Raw genomic sequence first — 25,543 nt, forward strand, 5'->3', positions numbered from 1 at the left:
GGACGGCACTTCCCGCCCGCCGCCGGAACTACATCTCCCAGGGGGCGTCGGGCGGCGCCTGCGCGGTGCGGGCGGGCGCTCGGGCCATTTAAATGTGTGTGAGGGAGACTGTGAAATGGCTGCGCAGGTCGCTGCGGTGCGCGCAGTGTCCCGGGCCCCGGAGGAGCCGCCCCCGCTACCCTCGGGGGACCGGCCCGGCCGGCCTCGCGGCAGCGGGCGGCGACGGCGGGCCCCCCCCGGCGAGGCGGCGGGCGGCAAGCGGGCCCGGCTGAGCCAGCAGCTCCTGGCGGGGCCCGGCCCGGCGGAGCCGCTGCCCCCGGCCGCCCTGCCCGGCCTGCCCGCCGCCGGGCTCTTCACCTTCTCCCCGCTCAGCCTGCCGCCGCCCGCCGCGCTCGAGGAGCGCCGGCACCACCACCACCACCGGCATCGCCCCGCCGCCGGCCCCGAGCCCGGCCGCCCGGCCGTCGGGCAGCCGCAGAAGGCGAGGCGGGGCAGCCCCGCGGACGCGGCGGCCGGGCGGCCCAGTAAGCGAGGTGAGGAGCGGAGCGGCGCGGCGCGGGGACCGGCTGCCGCCCGCGCACCCGGGCCGGCCCCTGACGCGGGCGCCTGGCGGCCGCTCGGCCGCAACGGATCGGCCCCGGCAGAGCTCGACCGCGGCCTCGTAACGCCTGCCTGGGCTGCGGGGTGCGGTGCGGGGGAGCCGCAGGCTCGGCCTCGGCCGCCGGGCGAAGGCGGGAGCGGGGGTAAAAGCCGCTGCTGGAGGGGACCGGGCGCTTCCGTGTGGGGCAGCGGCGGCTCCGCGCCTGAAGCAGCTCCGGTCGCCGCCTCACCGCGGGACTGAGCGGGGAGCCCGCCCGGTGCGGGGAGACGGAGCCCCGAGGCTCTGCGGGGGGCGGCCCCGGCGCTGGTGCTGCTGCTGTCGGAGCGTCCGTCCCTCGGCGGGTTCCGAATGCTGGAGCTCTGGTAGCAGAGCTCTCTGCCTCCTCTGCTTGTACTGACGCGTATTAGGACTCAGGAGCTGGTTTCTTGTTTGTTTTGGTGGATTTTTATTATTTCTTTATTTTTTAACAATAAAATAAATGCTGTAAGGTTTCTCTAACTAGAAGGCCAAAACATCACTGGCTTTAGGCAGTAGGCAGGGTGTTGTCACTTATTTTAACCGTACCAAATTGACTGTTTTGTTTTTCTCACAAATGTGTGATAGTAAAAAGCCTCTTGGTGAGAGCAGTATAGGTAAAAAGCAATTGCAAAAGCTACTGTAATAACAATATGTTGTGAATTATGCTCCAGGAGTATATGTGAAGATATGGTACCAAAGATGCACCTGCCTACAAGTGTTAGGTCTAGAGTCTAAATTCCAGATAATACTGCCTTAAGGATGAACAAAAGTATTGTGGGGGAGACTCTTCACTACTGTTAAATGCTTCTAAACCACTGTGTTTGAATAGTGACTACAGAGGCTGCTGGATTGTAAATGTCTTAACTTTAGCCTGACAACTGCTGATAAAACTACAGTAGTATATCTTTGTAGACTGGGAGTGTCACTGTATGTCAGTTCTATCCCAGCAGTCAAATGAGGCCTTCTTTTAATAAACACTGTTAAAATTACCATCAGAATTCCAGATTTACACAGCAAAGCTGCTTGCTAACTCAAATTCTGGATCTCTTCATGACTTGTCCTAGACTGCATGTGTAGTGCATTTCTGGATTTCTTTTCCTGTCTTTCACTATCAGTTTTTATTTCTATGTATAATCTAACTAAACTGCCTATTTTTTGACTGTACTATTGTTATCTTTGGCCACAGGTGGCAACTGATACCTTCAGTATTTTTTCTGTTTAGTGGTGATACTAGTATGTTCAGTTATGTGATTTATAATTGTTTTAGGGTAGTTGACTTATTGGTTGTTGGAGCCCACAGGATGATGACCTGGCTGTAACTTTCTTTGGTTTTGAGGTGCTGGAGGCTTTCCGTTTATTTAAAGGAATGATTAAAACTGTATTTCTTTTAAGGTTGTCAGGCATTGCCATAATGTCACTGTCTGTTTTCATATAACACAGAGGTTACTCTCAGTGTAGTAGCAGGGCTAACAACCAAATATTAACTTAGAAACATTTACAGGGAAGTGGTGGCATAGTATTCTTGTTTAGTTTCAGTTTGGAATCTCTGGCCTGACCAGAACTAAGGTCTGTGTGATTAATGTGTCACTGCAGTTAGTAAAGCAGTATCTGTACTTGAGAGCTTAGTGACTGAGTAAGCTTATGCATGCTTAACTTCTGAGACTTCCAGAAAAGCTTATTCCAAGAACTGTTCCAGCTGACTTACCCAAACAAGTGCTACTGCCTTTCTCTTCCTGGTTTCCCTAGCTGTAATGTAAAAATAAGGGCATTTGTTGTAAGGGCTAACAGCAGCACGGTGAAAACTTGTATTTCAGGTCTTAAAACAATTGTACAAAGTTAGTATTAAGCAATCAATTCTTTCTTTGCTTCATGACTAATTCTGTTCATTACACCAGGCTGTTAGGAAGGTCAGCCACCTGTACTGCAGAGCAAACTAGTAATGGTATAGTTAAATACTGTGGTTGGATGAACTAACTTGAAGATGCATGTATTTATCATTACACCTTTTGTCTTAGATCCTGGGAACTGAGAAACTTTAGCTATTGCATCTTCCAGGCAGATGTTCCCTTCAGCAGCAGATTGTTCTGATCCCCGTAGCTGTCCTGGTAATGTGGCTCTCTGAGGTTTATGCACGTTGTTGGCATAAGGGAGTTCTTTCATTCAGGCAGATTAAAATCTTGTCTTGACAACTGAGTTTTTAAACAGTTGGACAATCAAGATTTCAAACTACTTTGCTAAATATTATTTGAATTAATTTTTATTCTTAAAAGATGAGCAATTAAACTGTTACCTCTTGCCTAACAGAACTACTTCTTTACATTTTATTTCTCAGCCTTTAGCCTTTTACAGGTTGAGTAACCTTAAAAAAAAAAACCAACAATCAAGCAAAACAAAAAAACCCAACAAAAAAAAATAAAACCAGCCAACCAAAAAAAAAACCCAAACCCACAACAAACTCCTAATTATTATCTCTGCATTAACTGAATAACCAACTGTAAGAATAGCAAAAGGTAGCTGGAGATGTGGATGTGATGATTCAGCTCTTTTAATATAAACAATCAGCATTCTAAGATTGTTTTGTTTTTTGGGGTTTTTTTGTCCAGAAAGTTAACTACTTTAAGTATTTTTACCTCTAAAATGACAATATTTCTTGTACCTCTTCAGTTATGCTCTTTTGCTTCTGTATTGTGTATCTAAAATCAGGCAAGTCTTCTGTAATGAAAGTTTTACTGTTTAATCTACTAAAAATGAAATATTTCTAAAATATTAAGCTTGAGGTTTTTTCTATAATTACTATTCATACTGCATTTTTTTGTTGTATAATTAAATCTTGTAAGTAAAATCAAGGCATTATATTATTCAGTCTTCCTGGGAATAGATAACTTTAGCAAATGAGAGCTCTTAATTCTTTTGGGGTGAATATGCTGCAGGTGCAGAACTCTAATCTTCTCTTTATTGTTAATGCCAGAAACTCCAGATGAAAATGGCAAAACCCAGAGAGCTGACAGTCTTATTATGAAGAAGATAAAGAAAAAAAAGAAAAAGAAACACCGGGAAGACATGAGGGGGAAACGCTTGAAGATGTACAACAAGGAAGTGCAGACTGTGTGTGCTGGACTCACTCGCATCGACAAAGAGACTCCTTCTCAAGGACAGTGTGATAACTTAGAAATGAACAAGGAATCCTTCAGATACCTGAAGGATGAGCAGCTCTGCAGACTGAATTTGGGTATGCAGGAATATCGAATACCACAGGGAGTACAAACACCATTTGTGACACACCAGGAGCATTCTGTTCGCAGCAGCTTCTTGAAAACGGGCACTAAATTCAGTAATTTCATTCATGAGGAACATCAGTCCAATGGTGGTGCTCTGGTACTTCATGCTTACATGGATGAACTCTCATTTTTGTCTCCAGTGGAGATGGAGAGATTTGCAGAAGAGTTTCTTGCGTTGTCCTTCAGTGAAAATGATAAAAATGCAGCTTACTATGCTTTGGCCATAGTACATGGAGCAGCTGCTTATTTACCAGACTTCCTGGATTACTTTGCTTTTAACTTTCCTAACACTCCAGTGAAAATGGAAATTTTGGGCAAGAAGGACATTGAAACAACAACAATTTCAAACTTTCACTCTCAGGTAAGAACTGTCTAAAGACATGAAAGTTGTACAACATCTAGATTTGTTTAATCTCATTGAGAACAGGGGTGGCCTAAAATAGGTGAGGCACACATTTTTTTCTGAGCAGCTGAAAAAAGATGATGTTTGGACCACTGCACAAGTTTTTCTGATGTCTTAATTTTGTCAGTAGCTGATGCTGTGTATTTAAACTTTCCTACTTCAAGCCCACCATGGAAGTCAAGGTCATATATAAACTATCTCCCTTGTAACTTAAATGAATGCAGCATTAATAGCTTAGTTACTTCAAGATTCCCACAGGAACAGCCCTTGGATTTGATGCTTGTGACCAAGCTCAGAGGTATCTGTGGACATACAGAAACGTTACAGTGTAGATACATTTGTTTCCCATGCAGTAAAACCTCTTCCTGTTTAGCTGAGAACAGCTCACATTGCTGCTTACTTCTGAGGTGGTTTTTCAAGACCTTCACTACTTTTACTAGTTCACCTGTTTGAAGGAAGAGCCTGAGACTGAAGTAGAGGACACTTCAATCCCATTGGAACAGGCCTTCTCTAGCAGCAGATTCTGAAGTGGTAATACTTGTGATGTGGTGGCAAACTCTGATCTTCCCAGAGTTTGCCAAATGCTTTTAAGCAAGGTTTGTTTGAGAAAGCAGTTACTGCTTTACAGAAGATTACTGCATGGTCACTTGCAGTGTCTGAATATTTTTTAGCCTTTATTATAGATACCATTTAATTAGTAACTCTGACACTTAGCTTATAAATGCTTTACAATTAATAGCTGCTGCAGCACTTAGTGTAAAGCAGCTTCTGTGTCTTGGTTAAAGTAAAACTTGAGCTGTGAGAGCTGCATCAGAGTGCACAGCACTCCAGAAGCAGTCTGAGCAAACCTCTGCTATCAACAAAGATACTTTTGCACAATACAGATGTGTGCTCTGCAGAAGTGAAGCTTGCCCACAGTTTAGGCTTTAAAGTATCAGTGATTCTTATGTTCCTTGGCACTGTGATTGCACTCTGAGTAGATGTGGTCACCCCCTAAAATGGCTTAACAGTGCCAACTGGATATTTAACAATTTCACTTTTTCTTGGTGGATGTCTGTTGTGTGAACATGAGTAGTTTATACTATAAATACATATGTGAAGGATGTATGGTAATAAAAAAGAGGCTTTACTGGGTTCTAGTCTCTGCTAGTTGTTCAATTAATTCCATTTTATGTACTGTCTAAACTTGATTATGAGTGAGTCATGACATAAGGTTCAGTTGGTCTAAAACTTCTCTAAACCCAGCTTCAGCGTGACCTGGTTAATCCTCTCTGTCTGAGGTATGTTAGAGTGGCTCACACACAGAAAACAAATAGTTTTCAAAACTCTTTGAGATGTCTGAAATGGGACTCTTCAGAGAACATAGGTGGTGCTAAAGTTTCTAGTTTAAAACTGATGCATTTAAATTGAGTGGATTCAACTGTAGTAGCTGTATGCTGGTGGAAGTCTTGCAAGCTAGTTTGTCTTTAGATAGAGAAGGATAAAATGTCCTGATTAAGAGACCACGAGTAGGATAAGTCTGGCTATTTTACTGCTATTCTGTGGCAGCAGTGTGGAGGAATTAGGTAAGTTTCACTTTTGAACCTTCCTATATGAGAAGCTGTATGATACAAAAGCCCTTCATAGTTATGTCTTTGCAGATTAATCATGTTGCAGCATTGTATGCTGTAATACTGAAATTTTTAATTGCATATACTCAGTTAAGTCATCCCTCTTTTAGGCTGAACCTTGTGAATTTGTGAACCTGTTTGCTATACTGAACCACACTGGCAAAGGGATGATTTCAAGCATTAGGTCTTGAGTCCTAGAGACTTGGTATCAAGAAATCAAACTTTGATCTGTAAACTGCAAGTTAACTGAAAGTTAATGTGATCTTTGGCTTATATAACATTCAGCTGGTTTGTGTACCTTTTCAGATAAACAGTTTTAGTAGGAAGTGTCTCCCGTTCAAAATAAGGACTTTAATCAGGAAGACTTCATGAAAATCAAGTGATAATAAACTTCCTTGAATTCCTTTGTTCTCAGAACAATGAGGACAATGGAAACAATGTTTATAACAAAGCACTCCGATGTATACTTGTAGCATAAGTGTTTGGGTTTAGTATATTAAAATAATTAAGCCTTGGTGTTATCTGGATTTTTTGCTTGCATTGGCTCTGGCTCATTTGTTTTAATACTTTAGTGCTAAATCTAAATTTCAGTTTGGAGCTATTCATAGGACTAAGAGCTTTCAGGACTCAGATCACTGAACAGAAGTTTGTAACCTTTCTTTGAACTTATTCTCAAGTGTATATATTTCTTTAAGTTCTATTAAAATTACCAAAACATTGAAATCCAAGATTTCCTTAAAATATTTCTGGTGTCTCCTTTATATCTCTTGAATGTGTTTTTTTTTAATTGCATTCCAATACAATAAAATGTTATCTAGTTTTTCATTCCCTCTAAAAACATCACAGTTCATTTTAACTTCTGAGAAACACCTGTGAAATACTAGGGAATCTCAACAGATGGTTCCAATAGAACAAATCTCATCTGAAAGTAATCTGTCTCCACTTACTGTAATAATGGAGGCAGTTAAATGTAACTGGCTGAATGACCAGAGGATTTCAGTTCTTGGTTCTCACACTTGAAGGTGCTCAGAACTATGCACTTAACACTGTGCTTTTCCAACACTACTACTCTGAACTTCATTCTGCCTTCCTGATGGAACTGCTCCCTTTGTTAGATAAAAGCCTTTACCAGTAATGTTCTAATAGAATTTGGAGACTTGGCTTTCTCTTGGCCAAAAAGCATTAACAGCATCTGAGGACATAAAATCTGTCTGGTCAAAACCAGAAAGTGAGTCTGTGCTCATTCAGCTGCTGCTGCTGGCTGTGGTGGGCTGGGAGGCAGAGCCCTTGAGCTGCAGTGACCTCAGGTGAAAACTTTTACATGTGCAGGTGGAGGTGATGGGTGCAGCAGCTGGCCTAGGAATAAAGCTTTGTGTGCAGTCATCTGTGGCTCCCACTTTGTCTTTAATTAAAAACTGTGTGCAATCAGTGCAGAACTGCCAACTGCATATATACAAAGTTAAAGGAGGATTCTAGAAATAGGAGCGAGATAATTAAGAAGTTAAATATCTATGGTTGCTGCTAGAGGATAAAATTGCAGCAGTAACAGTAACTCTGGCTTTATTAGTCTCTCCTTATTTACCTTTAACAACTTCATGGAGTGGTTTAACTGCATCTGGTTTGTTGGCTAAACTGCAAAACTAAAAAACTTGAAAGTAAGCTACTTCATACAACCATCTATAAATGGAATTATAAAAGATACCACACTTTCTGAACACAACTATAAAACTGCACATTTACCAGCAGCAGTGTGTCCTTTGAGACTGACTGTAGCTTTGCACTACTAGAACCACCTGATGAAGGCTGAGAAGCTGTTGAAGAGTGGTGAGAAACTGGGCCTGACACACAATTGAGTGTAAAAATTATGGAAGAATTTCTGATCTTTTAATATCAAATAGTTGCTGCATTTGTGTACAACCTGCTCTGGCCATATGGAAAGTGATGAATGAATGTATTTCAGTAGCTTACAGTTTGAAAGGTAGGAGCAACAGCCAACCACACAGATTAGTGGAGAGACTAAGCTTGCTGCTGAAAGACTGAGTCACAGTGAAACTTTGCATGGTGTTTTTTCTCCAGTCAGCCTGGAAGTACTGAATTGTTGCTGGATTAGTCACCAGGCTGCAATATTTCCATGTGAGAAGTATTTCCTATCAGTAGCACAGCCAGGAGTCCTTTCCTCTTGGGGTACCCTATGGGCATATCTTCTAAACAGTCTCTGTGCTTGTTACTGAAGGCATCTCTGATGAAATAGATGTAGATGAGTCCAAGATTCATCTCAGCTGTGGCCTGATGCATTGTATCAATGAATTTTCATCTCTCTCAGTTGTAACCTGTGGTGGTGTTGTCTTTCTGACCACTCAGGTCAATCGGACGTACTGCTGTGGCACCTACAGAGCAGGACCCATGCGGCAGATCAGCCTCGTTGGAGCAGTGGATGAAGAAGTTGGGGACTACTTCCCAGAATTTCTAGATATGTTAGAAGAATCTCCATTTCTCAGAGTAAGCAGTAACTTGTGGTGTTCTGTTTAGAGCACTGTAGATACTTAAATGATTACTAAGTTTCTTATATTTCAGAGTAATGAGAAACCGTGAGGTATCTTCTCTATTGATGAGCTGCTTATTGTTTGGGCTGCTGAGGTAAAATCTGTGTCCAAACAAAAGGTACTGAGTTAGGGACCTAAAGTTGTGTGAATGGTTAAAAATTTAAATACAGTTTGTCATATGCAGTACGTAATCATCTACTTCCCTAAAAACAAAGTTTGGTATTTAACTCTCAGACCTATCTTAGTTTCTATGCAATTCTTTTGACAGCAAATTTAAATCAGTTTTACCAAAGGTATCATTGAATTTTTCTACCTCACCCAGTGTTTTGTCTTATGTGTGTTTTGTGGGTTGCTTTGTTTTTGTTGTCTTTTAGATGACTTTGCCCTGGGGCACTCTTTCTAGTCTGAGACTTCAGTGCAGGTCACAGAGTGATGATGGTCCCATCATGTGGGTGAGGCCAGGAGAGCAGATGATCCCCACAGCTGATATGCCAAAATCGCCCTTCAAACGCCGCCGGTAATGTTTTGTTTTCCTTTCTGTATTAAAGGTAAAATATTGCAGCTCTGTCTGCGTTAGATTTGAGAACAAATCCTAAATTGTGTAACTAGTTCTTTAGAAGGCTAATTCACAGATTTAAGTTTCATTTTCATTTTTGTTTCAACTTGGCTCAGTGGATAAGACGAGTATGTTACTTGTGATGGTCATTTTATTTCAGCAGTTTTTGTAGTAGTATGTCCTAGATCAATTATTTCTTTTTATTATCCTTGAGACGACTTGTTTTTATTAATCTTATTTCTGTGGAAAGGACTGATTTGGTGGTGAGGGCAGGTGGAATGCCCTAAGCCAGCAGAGATTCTTATGCTGTTCGTATTGCATTTTAATGCTTGTGCTAAAGCACTTTTAACTCTGCCCAGCTCCTCAGGAAATACTGCAGGATACATATGTACTTGCTATCTTTCTCATAAAGAGTGTGCTGCAGAACAGATTTTAGGAGATAAGGAATTGGAAACATATTTTAGTAGTACTTCAAGCAGAATTTTTGGACATGCTCCCAAATGACTAAACTTCAGTATCTATTAAAATAGCTCTGGTTTATGTACCATGAAATTCCCAGAAGAGTTCTTTCTACACAAGTGAACAGTCAGGATTTTAAGGGGATTTGATTTGTTTTATGAAGTTTTGTCTCATAACTTGAATTGTACTTTGATGTATTTGTTTCAGTCTTTTGTCCAATAAACTCTTAGAAGAAATCAGAAGAAAATACTTTGCTCTTGAAACCTGCAGGACACAGCACTTTAAGAATATTTTAATACAAAGGTTTATTTTTCAGTAGACTGGACCATTTTTTATTATGTATTTTTATCATGTTGTAGATCAATGAATGAAATAAAGAATCTCCAGTACCTACCTCGGACCAGTGAGCCTCGTGAGGTTCTGTTTGAGGACAGGACACGCGCTCACGCTGATCACGTGGGCCAAGGGTTTGACTGGCAGAGTACAGCAGCTGTTGGTGTCCTGAAGGCTGTGCAGTTTGGGGAATGGTAAGTGCCACTGAAATGCATCCCTCTTGGTAGGAGGGGGCACTCTGAATGTTTTCTCTTAATTGGGATTGATTGGGAAGCAAGCCAAATCAAAGAAATGGTTTAAATTCTGTAACGGGAAATGCTGGCCAGAACTTGAAGGACACCACACATCAAGAAACAAGTAAAATAAAAACCAAAGAAACCCCCCAAATTATACCTCCTTTTCAAAATAATACATGTATTGAGAAGTGATGAGAATTCATGCCCAGTGTAAAGCTAAAGTAGATCACTGGTTCAGTTAAACTTTCTGCTGGAAAGAGCTATAAATCTCTATAAGTCAAATACCTTAAAAATTCCTGGGATTCTCATCTTTTTCTAGGAGTGACCAGCCTCGTATAACCAAAGATGTGGTTTGTTTTCATGCTGAAGACTTCACTGATGTTGTGCAGAGACTTCAGTTGGACCTCCATGAACCTCCAGTGTCACAGGTACTGAATCTTCCCTAGTGACAGCTCATTCCTCAGTATTTTGGAAGTAGCTTCTGACAGTTTCCAGGTTTGCTGCATGGCCAGACCTTTTGTGGCCCTCAGTTCACAGCTGTCTTGGGCAATTTCAGAATAGAATAGTTCATTTGGAAGGGACCTACAACAATGACCTTGTTCAACTGCTTTTCCTTTCCAACAACCTGGCATTTATGCTGTGAGTCATGATATAAGCTATAGTGACAATTAGAAGTTGATTAAGGAGTCAGGTATGCCTGTTCCTGCTCTTTTTAATGTGATGTTCTCTTAGGTTGCAAAGACATCTAAACTCAGTCCTTTAATCCAAAACAATGCAGTCTTACACTGAGCCTGCTGTTTTCAACTATAACTCTTAGCTGTTCATTGCCCTCTCCTAAGATGTTCAAAATAGATAAATTGTGTTTAAAAAGCCCAATTCTCACTCAGATTTCAAGTTTTACCTGCTAAATAGAACCATTCTGATTGAGACACAAAGTACGTTGAAAATAGGTGGGTGCTGAACTGTTGACTCTGAACTGAGTATCCCTCTAACTTTCCCATCTTTCCTTCTCTCAGTGTGTTCAATGGGTGGATGAAGCCAAACTAAACCAAATGAGACGGGAAGGCATTCGCTATGCTAGAATTCAGTTGTGTGACAATGACATCTACTTCATCCCTAGAAATGTCATTCATCAGTTCAAAACAGTGTCAGCAGTCTGCAGCTTAGCCTGGCACATAAGACTTAAACAGTATCATCCTGTGGGGGAGACTTCTCAAAATGCAGAAAGCAATTCAAGCTTGAACAGTAGTGTTCCTGGAAAGAGAGAGCCTGAAGGTGAACCTCAGAGTGTGAGTGTAAAAATAGAGCCAGAAGAACCAGGTACAGAAACACAGCTTACAGCAGGGGTGCTCCCCTCCTCTGTTTCTTCAATATCAGGACTTGTGCAACCAGATCAGGTGGCCCAGCCCCTTCGAGGTTTTAAAATAGAGTCTGATCAGCAACACAATCCACAGGATCATGCAGGCTCTTCTGTGTGATATGTATATAATCAAACATTTTTTTAACAACTTTTTAAAATTTTGATGTGAAGTTATAGTTTTATAACTGGCTTATGTTTTATTGGAGAAATCTTGCCTATAATTCTATAAAGAAAGGTGACATTCCAAAAATGTCAAGCATATCTTTTTTACACAGATTATGCAAAATTCAAGTTGTATTTTAACCCCTTAGTACAACCTGTAACAGTGGTCTACCACTTCTTTCTGTTTAAGTAAAGAGATATTGAGTATCTCCTCAAAGTCAGAATGAAATTCCTCCAGGAACATAAAACAATTGAACTATATTGGTCAGTGTTATTTCCCTACTTTTACTTTATCTCTGATCTTTACCAGAAAGTGATGCTTTTGTAGACTTGAAAAGTGACTTTCCCATCTCATTTTAATTGCTTAAAGAAGAAAAAAAAAAAAAAAGAAAAAAAAAAGAAAAAAAAAAAAAGAGAAAGCACAGCACTTTTGATGATTTATGAAATTTTTTGGTATGTCTGTTCTTGACATGTTGGTTTATATACAAGTTGGGTTTCTATACAAGATACAGAAATTGATCTCTCTTTCTTACAGTTCCTACAAGGATGATCTGTAAAATTAACTGAAGAAAGTGTCTGATCCTGTTGAAATGGAGTGATTTACTCACCTAACACTTCTCATAGCACTGCTTATGTTGTTTGGTGTGAGGGTTTTGCTTCCAAAATACGTATTCCCTGAACAAGATTAAGACTAGTGACAAAATTAGAGAACCTTTTGGTAGTCTTGTGGAGGAAACTGCTATCTTTGAGCACTTTAAGGCTTTAAAATACTAACCAACTTGGCAGCTTGTTCTGGTCAGGTCTTATTGTGTCCAACGGAACCACAATTTCCCTTGTACTGATGCACTTAATATATTAGCAGAGTTGATAACTGACTTACACAGTGAGGCTGTCCTTACTCTAGGAAGTTCTGTATTACTACTTCACAATAAAAAGTATTATGGCATTGGACTGCTGTTTCCATGTATAGCTTCTGGGTGCCCAGGTATTGTGGAAAAATCAGTGGCACATGCTAAGTGTGTAGAGTGTCAGCTATCAGCAGTTTTTAAACACTCTTTCAATATTTCTGGATGTTAACGTGTAATCTGTATTTGACTTTCACTCACCTCATTTATTACTGCCCTTTCCAGTCATCAGAAGGAAAAGTCCTGTCCCTTTCTCCCTTCCCTCTCTCCACATTTAGAGTACAATTTGGGTTTTGGTGCAACTTAAACTGTCTCCAGATAAAGTTATTTGTTCTAATCCTCACTGGGGTAGGAAAGATTTGAAACACTATGTTAGACTAGGCAAAAGCAAAGATGCTGTGTTAGTTCTGGATGCATCTTTTTAATATCAATTATTACTATTCTCTTTATAAGGGTCTCTAAAATATGTTACTCTATTATAAATCTTACTTTGTGCAATATTGTTTGTGTAGGCTTTTATATACATATTAGCACCTCAAGTGTAGAGGTCACTATTTTAAACCGATAGAAAAATAATCATCAGAAGATACTGCAGTGATTAGTTAGAACCTGTATTACTCCTTATGTGTATGTATGTATTGTCTTCGGTACAAAAATGAGGACTAGGAAATATTTCAATTTAAAACTAATTTACAGATTGAAGTGGTAGTGACTTGTTTAGTAATCTGTGTAAATAAGGTGTTAGAATGAAAAGCTTTTATGATGAAAAATAATGTGATTCATGCAGGGGTGTAATTTAATCTTAGCAGAAATTCTAGATGACCTAGGCTGGTTCATAACTGAGCCGTCTGTTCTCTGGTGGGTTATTTCCACTTTTTATGTTGAGAGGGATTTCATAGCTTTAAGGGTTGTGCAAAGTAAAATTCCTCACAGGCAATAGTGGTTTAAGTTCATCCTTCACGTTCAAAGGTTGTGTTACCCAAGGGTGTTCTTTCCTTTTCATAAAGCCCAATAGTCTTCCAAGTGCCCTCTCCCCTCCGCACACAGGTGCTCTGGTCCTGTCAGTAAGGATGCAGCAGGGAGGTGGCTGCTCCGTGGCAGCCAGCACTGCACACAATCACTCAGGAACTGACAGATACTACAGTGACTCTGCACATGGAACTTTTAACAGCAGAACAAACTGAGCAGGAGCTCCCTGGAGACCAGCTTGGCTGTTTCCAGTGACAGGTGACAGAATAAGGAGGGAATCAGTTTGGAAGTCCTCTGTAAATTCTAATAGTGTGTTGTCAGATGGATAAAGGAGGAAGACCAGAGTGGTTCATGTGGCTTCCAAAACTGTAGCTTTAGTGGAATCTGTGACTACAGCCTGAAATACCAGGAAAATGCTCTGACTTATCCCTTTGGATGGAGACACATGACCAGTAGTGTCCTACTCTCTTTGTCTTCTGTTCAATTACTAACTTAATACCTAGTGTCAGATTTAAATACATAAACAGATCTTCACATGACTTGAATGTTGCTGACACTGCTGTAGAGTGCTTGGAAGATGGAGAAAGAGAGGAGCAAACTTGATAAAAATCTGTTGATAAACAACCTACATTATGAGATGATCAGACTTTGGCAAATTTCATGGCTTGTTCTAATGGTTCTCTGTAGTACCCAGATACAGAACAGTTCATAACTACGGATGAACTGGTCAGTAAAATCCTCATTTCTTCACGGTGAGGATCTGCTCTGTGATACATGTGGAACACTCTCACTTTGAGCTGGAGAGAACTACTTGTAGACCAAGTCATCTGTCAATAAAAGAGTGATCAGCTGTGAGATACAGAGTTCAGGCTTTTGTTTTAAATAAAGGGCCATTGAATAAAAATGTCACAGCATAAAGGTGAGTGGCTCAGCTGTGCTGGAAGGAGCACAGTACAATTTAAAGATGAAATACCAGTTAGCTTTGGTTTCCTCTCTCCTTTGACAAGTCATTGTGTGCAAATACTGGCACCTTCTCTTCCAGGGAGGCGAGACACTTAGTGGGGTGTTCCCAGGGGATTTGTGAACCACGTTTTTCACAGGTACTGACCTTGCCATACAGAAAAAGGGCTCTGTCAGTGTTCTGCATGTCACGGTCTTGTTCCTCTGGACAAGGTGGTTGTCAGAGCGTTCCCCACAGCTGTCACCTCGTCCTTGGCCTCGTCCCTGGGTCCCAGCAGGGCCAAGGGTTTCCCTCCCATTGTCCCCTCTCCCCCGAGCCCGGGGGGGCCCGGGCTGTCCCTGGGCTGCGGTTTCTCTGTACGTGTCAAGAGATTTCTGTGTCGCTGTTCTCGTGATTTGACTTGGATTGGCAGCTACGAATTTTTTTTTCTGTGGTTTTAATTTATCTGAGGTCTCTGCCTGCAGAGGACGTGTACAATTGCCTGAAGACTGTTTGCTTTGTGCGGCCCTGGTGTATTTGTCGCCGTTGGCCGCTGCCCGCGGGGGTTTCACGGGGCGGTGGCGGAGCCCGGGCCGGGGGGCTCGGGGGGGCGGCTGCCAGTAGCTGACTGTACACCAGTGTCAAACTGTTACGCTATTTCTTTGTAAAATAGTCCAACGGAATGCATAGAATTTTTTCCTGTAAAGTATTTTTTTAATAAACAAAGTCTGATTTTGTCCTTTACGGGCCTGGCTGCTTTCTTTCGCCTCCTTATCGGGCGGGGCGGGGCTCGGCGCTCGGCTGGCGCTGCCTGGCGGGGCGGGCGGGGCCAGGCCGGAGCAGTCGAGCTTCGGGCGGGCGGCGGTCTCCAGGGTAACGGCGGCCGGGGCCTAGGCCTGGGCCTGGGCCGGGGCCGGTACCGGTACCGGTTTCGGGCCGCCCCGCGGCGCCCCATGGCCGCTCGCGACAGAGATGCCATTTCCTGGTACCAGAAGAAGGTGAGTGCGGCGCGGCGCGGGCGGGCGCGGGCCCGGCCCGACCCTCAGCCTCCTTCTCCTTCTAGATCGGGGCCTACGACCAGCAGATATGGGAGAAATCCATCGAGCAGACCGAGATGAAGGTAACGGCGGCGCCCGGGCACTCCGCGCCGGTCCCGGCTCTTCTCGCCGCTAACAGACGTTTGTTCTCGGCTCCCTAGGGCCTCAAAAACAAACCTAAGAAGAAGGGTCACATCCAGCCCGACCTGATCGACGTGGATTTGATCCGAGGTGAGTGGCCCGTGCGACGGATCCCGTGTCCCAGGTTGCTGGGGAGAGGATCCAGCTCCCTGCCAGGGGTTCTGCCTTCTGGCAGAGCACGGTCCGGGCCCAGGCCTCGCCGCTGGATGCTGTGTGTGCTGGTACCGGTGCCAAAGGAGCACTGAACGCCCGAGGGCAGAGGCGGGAGGAGTTTGGGGTGGTTCAGCAGCCCGTGCCAGGGGTGAGCCCAGGGACAGCTTTGTCCTGGGCCTGTTGGGCTTCTGTGACCTCTGACCGGTGGGAAGGGTTTGGTCCTGGCCAAAGAGGAAGTCATAAGTAAGGAAATCCTTGTAATTGACAATTAATGACTTTGTTTTCTCTTTAATTCCAAGGTTCAACGTTTGCCAAAGCCAAGCCTGAAATCCCCTGGACATCGTTGACTCGGAAAGGGATTGTGAGAGTTGTGTTTTTTCCATTATTCAGCCAGTGGTGGATACAAGTTACTTCCCAGAAAATTTTTATGTGGCTCTTGGTGCTCTATGTTATGCAAGGTGAGGGTTGGTAGTGGTCTGCACCACAATCCCTGTTCTGCAGAGAATGTGACAGCATTTTGCAGTGTGATTTAAGGCATAGTATCCTGCCTGAAACCTGCTTAATGTAGATTTCAAGATGCGTGGCACTAGTATTTGCAGAAATTATATAACAGAGTGAAAAATAAACAGTTATGACAGAAAAACCAGGCTGTGCTCTGAACTCCCGCATTTGATACGTTGGTTTTTTTTTTCCATTCAAGTCATAGCAGTGGTGTTGTACTTCATGATGCCTGTGGTGAATGCAAGTGAGGTCCTGGGCCCCCTGTGCCTGATGCTGCTGATGGGCACCGTGCACTGCCAGATTGTGTCCACACAGATCACCAGAACCTCAGCCAGCAACGGGCTCAGCCGGCGCCGGAGGTGAGCGGGGACACGGGGACTGGTTGTGGGGGCAGAGAATGGGGAAAGGTGTTCCCTTCCAGTCTTGTGTAAACGTGTGACTTAGCTGTAATCTGGAAATAGGTATTTTCTGTCTTCTCTGTAATCTTCTCATAATCAAGGCAGATTTACCAGGCTGTGGTGGGTCTGGTTCCGTTGTCAGTTGGCTCTGGTTTGGGGAAGCTTTGCAGCTGTGTGTCCAGAGGAGGGCATTCCATGCAGGAAGGAATCTCCCAGGCTTTGCAGACCCGGCTGTCCTGCTTGGGCTGCAGCTGTAGGGAGCTGCAGATGTGTTGGGAGCAGGGAAAGGGTGACAGGCTTGGATGTGACAGGTTTGGATGTGACAGGTTTGGATGTGGCAGGTTTGGATGTGACAGGTTTGGATGTGACAGGTTTGGATGTGGCAGGTTTGGATGTGGCAGATTTGGATGTGACAGGTTTGGATGTGACAGGTTTGGATGTGGCAGGTTTGGATGTGGCAGGTTTGGATGTGGCAGGTTTGGATGTGGCAGATTTGGATGTGACAGGTTTGGATGTGGCAGGTTTGGATGTGACAGGTTTGGATGTGACAGGTTTGGATGTGGCAGGTTTGGATGTGGCAGGTTTGGATGTGGCAGGTTTGGATGTGGCAGATTTGGATGTGGCAGGTTTGGATGTGACAGGTTTGGATGTGGCAGGTTTGGATGTGGCAGGTTTGGATGTGACAGGTTTGGATGTGACAGGTTTGGATGTGGCAGGTTTGGATGTGGCAGGTTTGGATGTGGCAGGTTTGGATGTGGCAGGTTTGGATGTGGCAGGTTTGGATGTGGCAGATTTGGATGTGGCAGGTTTGGATGTGGCAGATTTGGATGTGACAGGTTTGGATGTGGCAGGTTTGGATGTGGCAGGTTTGGATGTGGCAGGTTTGGATGTGACAGGTTTGGATGTGACAGGTTTGGATGTGACAGGTTTGGATGTGGCAGGTTTGGATGTGGCAGGTTCCTCACCAATGACTTGTGCGTGTGGGAGATGTCACAGCCTATCCATAGCTGTAGGTGTCTGCCATGGGTTAAACACTGATACAGGATAATTTTTGCCTCCTTTTGCCTCTTTGTTATAGAACAAAGACTGAGATCAGATGTTGTCTGTTGCATCCTTTCCTAGTGATGTACTAGTGTGTAACTTCTATTAACCCAAATAAATTTATTTTATTTGGAAATAAGCATTCTGTCTGCATAACTTAAGAAAAATAGCATCAAAAAAACTGCTGAAATCTGATTCGGGTCTTTTAAGAAAGACCTACATGTAGCTTACTAAGCAAATTTAATTCTCTTTTTTAAAATAAATCAGGAAGTTACGCAAACCTGTGGGTGTTGATGGGAGCAGTTGGTCTTCTCCTGACAAAAACAGTCAAGAAGAGCAGTCTGAGTCTGCACCAGCTGTTAGCAGTGTGTTCAGTGCTTTTTTCCGGAGGAGGTAGGTGATCCTCTCTCTGTGTTGTGTCTGTAGTGGCACTGAGCAGCTGGAGACAGAACCTGTGCTGTCACTGAGCCCCAGAGGCTGCCAGTCAGTTTCTTCTGAACTGAAGGCACACTGGGGGTTGCAGGAGGCTGATTGCTGAGGAATTAAGGATTTCCTCATTAGGAGATTGTGCTGCATCTCACAGTGGAGAGAAATCTGAGCCTTAGATGAACTGCAGTAAGTGGTGGAGCTTGTTTTAATTTATGTGACCTTTCCTGAGCGTGTATTCTGAAATGATACTGCTGTTTTGCCTGATTTCCAGAAGCAATTGTGCTTTTTGGTTTAAATTGCTTGGATAGTCACCTCCTTTTGCCACCTCCTTTTTTCTAAAAGTAACTAGAGGGAAAGGAGGTTGTGTTCTCTGGGATATTTAATTGTCTCTTACTGTTTTCTCAGGTGAGTTTCTTGATGAATTTTTGACTGACAGGCCCTGTCTCATGATGAGGACTTTTTGTCTTCTGAACTATTCCTATTTATTATTTTTTAATCAAAATAATAATAGTAAAAGTTCCCTTTTGGTTTAGAAGTTCTAGGACAGTATTAGAGTTACAAAAGGACTGTCCAGTGACAGCAGAATCTGGACATGCAGAGCCTGTCAGCAGATGTTCCCTTAGCAACACTGTTAATGTTGTACCTCTGTGGCAAGTGAAAGAGAACATGATTTTTTTTCCTCAGAGTTTTTCTCTGACATGAAAGCAGTTAATTTTATTTTCTCTCACAGAACTAGAAGAATGAAGCTGGTGGCTGAGAAAGGGACTGAGACAGAAAATGGTGTGACTGCTGTGAATGCTGTCATGACACAAAGACATGCCAGAGCTGAACACAGGCTGCTGCACTTCAAAGAGAAAAATAAACTTTCCAATGGGGAAAAGAGCCATCAGGTACTGGCAGGAAAGATCCATTTGGAGTCACAAATTTCAGTTTATTCTGCACGTGCCCAAAAGTTTGTTGATGCTTAACTTTGTGGTTTGATCTAATACAAGATACTCCCTTCTTTACTAACCTTTAATTGCAGATAGAAAACCTAAAACCCCCTTTCTCCTTCTTGAGCAGCTGACAGTGAAGTGTCAGCACCTCCTCTGTTGCAGCAGTCACATGTGTCAAACACAGACAAGCCAGAAATGCACTGTGCTTACCAAAGTGCTTGTTTAATTATAGAGACTTCTGATCACAAAGTGCTCAGCTAGGGAAGACTGATGATAGTGATTTAAAATAAATAAATTAGCTTTCAGTATCATCAGTTCTCCTGGGCTTCAGGTTGCTGGTCAGACACATCCAAAAGCTGCTGCTGCCTTTTCCCACCCCAAGTCCAGTTCTTCCCACCCAAGGCCCCTCTCACCAGCTCTGTGGCAGGGCAAGGGTGGGGTTGGGGGGTTAAAATTTGTGATGTCTCTGTTGTGCTAAGTTGGATTCTATTTCCACACCTGCTGTGGAGATCAACTCCTGCTGGCTTTTGCAGGCTTTGTTCTTACTCTCACTGTTGCATTTCCAGACTGGCTGCACCACCACAGGGGGTGTCTCTGACGAGCTCTCCAGTGAGGAGGAAGCTGAAGCAATGGCACAACGGGGCTTGTTACACCAGAATGTGGAAGGGGCTTCCAGTGACAACAGCTATGAAGAGAAGAGGAGGCCTCCTGTCTCTCTGAACCAGGCTGTCTCACAGGTACTTGTGCTGAGTTTATGTCATTTTCCACACATTTTTTTGCTGTGGATAACAAACTGTTTTTCCTGGGTTTGGCAGGTCAAGCAAACCCTGAAAGGTGCCAGAGACTCAGATAGTGTTGTAGAATCTGAACTGGAATCCACACTCTATAGTCAGGTATGGTGAGGTCATGGTTTGGCCTTTACTGTAGCTTTTATGCTAATGAGTTTTGATTTTAAAATGGAGAAAATCTATTCTGTGATACTTGTTCTCTTCATTACTTTATCTTGCCTCATGCCAGTCCCTCCCACCTGAAAATAAAATATATAAAATATATGAATATCAAATTATAAAAATATGCAAATAAAGATAAAATATAAATGAAATCCTAAAATAGATTATGCATAAACCAGAAAACTTTTGCACTGGGATAAGTAAGTAAATTTTTAGTTTGTAAAGTTGGGAATAGAGGTGGGGAACTACTGCTGTGTGAGTGCCCTGTGCCTGGGTGATGCTGCTGGCATCAACTGGGTGCCACTGGGGCTCCCAGCACCCGGGGACCCTGACACAGCTGATGGCTGGGGGGGAGAAGGTGGATCTGTGAGTCAGGAGTGGGCTGTGCTCTGTAAATTCTGCTCTTCAAAGAACTCAAGGTCCTGCATCAGCCCGGGATCCCGGAGCTGCAGCACCACCCGGAGGGACTCGGAGAGCACTCGCCATGACTCAGAGACAGAGGACATGTTGTGGGATGATCTCCTGCACGGCCCAGAGTGTCGTTCCTCCTGCACCAGTGACAGTGAGGACACAACTGCCAGAGGTGCCAGGAGAGATCTGAAGGAGGATGTGTTCCAGCAGGTTTGTTGATGTATATCCAGTACCTGAGGAGAAAAGGCCACACACACCTTTTCCCCCTGTTTTCCTAAGTAATACGAAAGACACATCTGGATCTGAATGCTCTTGGAATAATGTGAGCAGCCTAATGCTGGAGGAGCCCATTCTGCCAGCTGTGCTGATCAAAGTCTGGAGTGATCTAAAACTGTCAGTGATCAACTCCCTCCTCCCTGCTGGCTTTACCTGGGCCACTGCTGAGCCCAAACCAAAGTATTTCACACAATGACAAATTTGGAACCCCCGTCCCAATCTAAATACTTGTTAGAAAGAAGCACTATTTAATATTGAGTCAGAAAGGGATTTATGTGCCTTTTGCACTCTCTTCTTTTATAGAACCATTTGTTTTGGCTGCAAAACACGAGTCCAGCATCTGCGAAAGTGAGTGCACTGATCTGGGAAGGGAATGAGTGCAAGAAGGTGGACATGTCTGTGCTGGAGATCAGTGGGATTATCATGAGCAGGGTAAGAGGGCTGTAAGGCATTGCAGTCTCCATCATCCCTTAAAAAACAGCAAAAAAAACCCGGAAAATAGCTACACATGCAAATATGAAGTGCAGTATAAAAAGCAGTGTCTCCTCTACTGCAAATACAGTTGTCCCAAATAGTCTCACATAGAAATTGCATAAACCAAAATTTAGGAGGTCCTGTTGGAAGAGTAACGAGTGATTTCTGTTGGGTTTGGACTGAAATGGCTGGGATTATTTTAGGCCTTGGAAGGGAAAGGGAGCTGTGAATGCTTCAGTGTGCCTTTTCCTTGATGCATAAACCCAGGAAATCATCCTGGTTTTGTTCCTGCTTGCCAGGTGAATGCCTACCAGCAAGGAGTGGGGTATCAGATGCTGGGAAACGTCATCACCATTGCCTTGGCATTCCTCCCATTCCTCTACAGACTCTTCCGCACGGATCACCTGGAACAGCTCTGCTCCATTTCTCTCATGGAGCTTTTGCACATCTTTTGTGGGGCACCTGCCAGCACCCCTGTCGTTGTTCTGTCTGCCATCAACTTCCTTGAAAGACTTTGCTTAACCTGGATGTTTTTCTTCATGATGTGTGTTGCTGAGAAAACATACAAACAGGTGGGTTTCAGTGTATTGTTGCCTTCCCTGAGCCCTGGGCAGGTGTTCTACCAAAGCCAGCTGAAGTATCAAAGCTGAGAAGATGTCCAAGAAGTTTTGGTTGGAGTCTGGTGAGAGTCACAACCTTGGACCTGTCAGTCCCCTTCCTGACCTCTGTGCCACCCTATTGCTCTGCCCCCAAGTGGAAAATAACCTTTTAATAACCACTATGCAATTCCAAGCAATCTTTTTTTCGTTTGTTTTAGACTAATGTATGTTTGTGTTGATATGGTTTTGGTTTTTGCAGAGGTTTTTGTTTGCCAAGCTTTTTAGTCACATCACATCTGCTCGGAAAGCGAAGAAATACGAAATTCCTCACTTCAGACTCAAGAAGGTAGAAAATATCAAGATCTGGTTATCCCTTCGTTCCTATCTGAAGGTGAGTTCTGATCCAAGGTAATTGCAGAGGGTGTGACAGGTACTTCACCTCAGTGCTGTCTGGCCCTCTGGACATCACTGTTTGAATTTTTATGACCATTAAGCTTGGACCTGACTCAGGTTTTGTTTCCACAGCGCCGAGGCCCCCAGCGATCTGTGGATGTGGTTGTGTCATCAGTCTTTTTACTGGCTCTTTCAATAGCTTTTATATGCTGTGCCCAGGTGAGATTGTGACTTTTTAAAAAAATAAAAAACAAGTAGAGGGAAAGCCCTCAGGCTGACAGTAGCTCTAGTGGTTCAGAGGAGGCATAAGAGCAACTTCTCCCAAGAACAGGGATGTTACTCATTACTGATGTACTGATGAATTATTTTCTTTTTCAATACAGGTTCTTAAGGGTCACAAAACATTTCTGAATGCAGCCTACAACTGGGAGTTCCTAATCTGGGAGGCAGCACTTCTTCTCTTCTTACTACGTCTGGCATCTTTGGGCTCTGAAACCAACAAGAAATACAGCAATATTTCCATCTTGCTCACTGAACAGGTATCTCTATTCAGCTCATTCTCCCTTTGGCTTTGTGGCTTGTTTGGATACAACTGTTGCATTTCAAACCAGCTTTAAAAATACTGGCACCAAATTCTCAAATATAGGAACCAACACTTGTGCTGGACAGAAGGTGATAAATCACTGTACAGCTGGGGAGGGACAAGCTATTAAATATTTGGAACGACTCAAATTCTAAAATTCTTCATTATTTTTGTGTCTGGATTAACACGTGTTACCTATGTCAGTTGGGAAAAGCAGCAGCTAAATACCTGTTTGTGGATGCATCACTTCTTCAGGTGTGACAGTAGGCTGCAAAAGATGGCTGTAATTTCCTTTAGAAATCAATTGAGGACCAGTGCTGGAGTACTAACATCTGGTGTGTAATGTCTCTGTCACAGATAAACTTGTACCTAAAGATGGAGAAGAAGCCAAACAAGAAAGAGCAGCTGTCTCTAGTAAACAATGTTCTGAAGCTATCTACAAAGCTGCTGAAGGTAAGCTGCTCTCCTGAAAACACACAGCTGAGTTCTGGGAGAAGGGACAAGGACTGCATGGTTCTGCTCTTCCCATTTCTCTTAACCAGGTTTAAGTTCACAGAGGGAGTTTTTCTGTGCTTGTGTAGCCATGGTTTAAGATCAAGCAATACAAGACTGGTGTGGTTTATTTGTGATGCAGGCATTTGACTAGTAGCAGCTTACTATGACTTAGGTAAGGAGAGGCTTGTATGAAAACAACATCTCCCTGCTGCTTGAATCTCATTTTATTTCAGCACCTTCAGTACTGAAGAGTAGATGTTTAGAAAAGATAGCATAGTCTAAAAGTCATAAATTAGTCATATAGACTAATTTGTTTAAAATTGTACAGCCTGTTGTGTCAGGCTCCAGTGATGCAGCCAGGGTTGCTACAATGGATTGAACGTGGCTGTTAGGAAACATCTTTGAGCTGGGAGGGCCAAAGTAGAGTGGGAATTTATGTACCTGCATTTAAGACAAGATACAGAGGCAGTGCATGGTTAGCAAAGGCTGCCAGAGAGCCTGCAGTATTAAGCTAACAGCCAAAGGATTAATTGCTTCTGATATGGACAAATGCTAATGGATTTTTTTTTTTTTCTTTTCACTGCAGGAATTAGATACTCCATTTAGGCTGTATGGCCTGACTATGAATCCATTAATCTACAACATAACACGTGTTGTAATTCTCTCTGCTGTCTCAGGTGTCATAAGTGATCTTCTAGGATTCAATATCAGAGTGAGTACAACCCACATGAACAAGAAAAGCTTGTGGGGTCACTTCTGTACTACTGGCAAAGTCCTCCCCCCCAAGCAGAAAGGTTGTGGGTCTGAATTAGGCTCCCTCTGCCCTGTAATTCAGAGGAAACCATGCTCAGTGAGCCATCTCCAGGAGCCAGTTTTGAAGGGAAGGAAGCTGACAGAATTTTAGCTGTGTTCTGGTCTTCAGTGCCCATTAAAGCCATTACTCAGAATCCTGGGTTCTTTCCTGTCCTCCTGTGGCTGACACTTAAACTGCAGCTTGCTGAGCTTTAGCATTCACCACAGGATGGGCAAAAGTGACTCTTACCTGTAGATGAAAAGCAGTCAGACCCACACTCACTCTCTGTATCTCTTTGCAGTTATGGAAAATCAAACCATGAACTCACCCAACAACAGCACTTTGTTGCCTCCGCCACAAATAGACCAGAGAAGATAAGAAATCTTGGGCAAAAAAAGCAGAGGTGCTCTCAAACTACAGAAATCTGTAATTACCATTTTTGAAACAGATTCTCAGTGCCAGTATCAGTTCTTCTGCTTTGCTGCTCTACACCACACAGAACAAACTGGTCTAATCAGTGAAGTCATCCCATGGCATGCAAACCCAGCAGGACAGAATGAAGGGGCCCAATGCTGGAGCTGCCACTGAGACTGCAGGAACTGTGTGGAGCCACAGCACAGCCCTGCTGGAGGGACACTGATTGCTACCTGACCCCTCCTGGTGCAGTTAAGCAGGGTCCTTGTCAGAGAGCTCTGGAGCTACAATGAAATTATTGTTTTGCATCCCTCTTCTGAGCTCTGAATGTGCTAAGAGTATTTATTTTCTTAGAAGCTGGAGGTGTGTGAGGCGTTGCCTCTATCCTGAACCACTGCAGGGTGCAGAGACATCATCTGCATAAGGGGAATTCTGCCAGTTCAGCAATACCACAGATCCACTCTGGTTGGCTTAGATTGGGTTTTCTGCAAATGAATGAAGATCATTTAGTGGAAAGGTGAGTAACATGAGAACAACTGCGAGGTTGGTCTGTAAATGCTGTGAAGCATTTATCAACCAGAGAACGTTTTGCTGTGTTTGTTCCCTGTAACATCTCAGGTGTGCTCAGCCCAGGCTCTGTCCTGTCCTGGGGTCACTGTGACAGCAGCTTTGCTCCAGATTCTGAGCAGCTGCTGCAGCCCCACACTGTGGCAGTGCCTTACACAGAGGGGAAGAGAGGGGGCAAAGGCTTCCTCACCCCAAAGAGAGGAATCTTTACAAAGGGCATAGGAGAGGAACAAGATGTTTTAAAGACATCTGTTAAACTTACATTTTCCTTCACTGACTCTACTATTACCTATTTATTAGTAATTAAAAAAGCAAAAACTGAGGAACTTTCCATAACTTCATTCTTTCACGTACAGGGTAAGATGGTGTAAGTTTTTTTGGTAGTAAATTATTTACAGATATTTTCTGTACAAGGAAAAGTTGTAAGATGTAAAAGGAGATGACAATTTTACATATCAAAATGTACAAATAAACAGGTATTTCTACATTAACAACTGATTCTACATGACTTGATGATTTTTCTAAACCTTTGTTGAACATTTGTTATTTGAACAGGGACTTGGGACTTTTTAATTCCAAA

At 43.4% G+C, this 25,543-nt stretch overlaps 2 protein-coding genes across 4 annotated transcripts; both read left to right on the plus strand.

Moving 5' to 3' along the window:
* Positions 1 to 67: 67 nt before the first annotated feature.
* Positions 68 to 12,510, plus strand: RSBN1 (round spermatid basic protein 1). 2 transcript variants are annotated; one of them, XM_071768784.1, is made up of 7 exons: positions 68 to 533; positions 3,588 to 4,258; positions 8,272 to 8,409; positions 8,828 to 8,970; positions 9,828 to 9,995; positions 10,357 to 10,465; positions 11,054 to 12,510. In XM_071768784.1, the coding sequence occupies exons 1-7, from the start codon at positions 116 to 118 to the stop codon at positions 11,513 to 11,515; spliced, it is 2,109 nt and encodes a 702-aa protein (XP_071624885.1). In that variant the 5' UTR covers positions 68 to 115; the 3' UTR covers positions 11,516 to 12,510. The 2 variants fall into 2 exon arrangements, with proteins under 2 accessions (XP_071624885.1, XP_071624887.1); XM_071768786.1 differs by lacking the exon at positions 68 to 533 and adding an exon at positions 2,115 to 2,724.
* Positions 12,511 to 15,226: 2,716 nt separating this feature from the next.
* PHTF1 (putative homeodomain transcription factor 1) lies at positions 15,227 to 25,457 on the plus strand. Of its 2 annotated transcripts, XM_071768792.1 has the most exons (18): positions 15,227 to 15,371; positions 15,437 to 15,493; positions 15,572 to 15,641; positions 16,004 to 16,162; positions 16,405 to 16,564; positions 17,912 to 18,037; positions 18,804 to 18,963; positions 19,575 to 19,745; positions 19,824 to 19,901; positions 20,370 to 20,579; positions 20,949 to 21,077; positions 21,419 to 21,691; positions 21,978 to 22,109; positions 22,244 to 22,330; positions 22,495 to 22,650; positions 23,052 to 23,147; positions 23,776 to 23,901; positions 24,284 to 25,457. In XM_071768792.1, the coding sequence occupies exons 1-18, from the start codon at positions 15,327 to 15,329 to the stop codon at positions 24,302 to 24,304; spliced, it is 2,256 nt and encodes a 751-aa protein (XP_071624893.1). In that variant the 5' UTR covers positions 15,227 to 15,326; the 3' UTR covers positions 24,305 to 25,457. The 2 variants fall into 2 exon arrangements, with proteins under 2 accessions (XP_071624893.1, XP_071624892.1); XM_071768791.1 differs by lacking the exon at positions 17,912 to 18,037 and having other exon boundaries at positions 15,232 to 15,371.
* The last annotated feature ends 86 nt before the right edge of the window (positions 25,458 to 25,543 follow it).

This window comes from Heliangelus exortis, chromosome 25, assembly GCF_036169615.1.
Source record: "Heliangelus exortis chromosome 25, bHelExo1.hap1, whole genome shotgun sequence".
NCBI lineage: Eukaryota > Metazoa > Chordata > Aves > Apodiformes > Trochilidae > Heliangelus > Heliangelus exortis.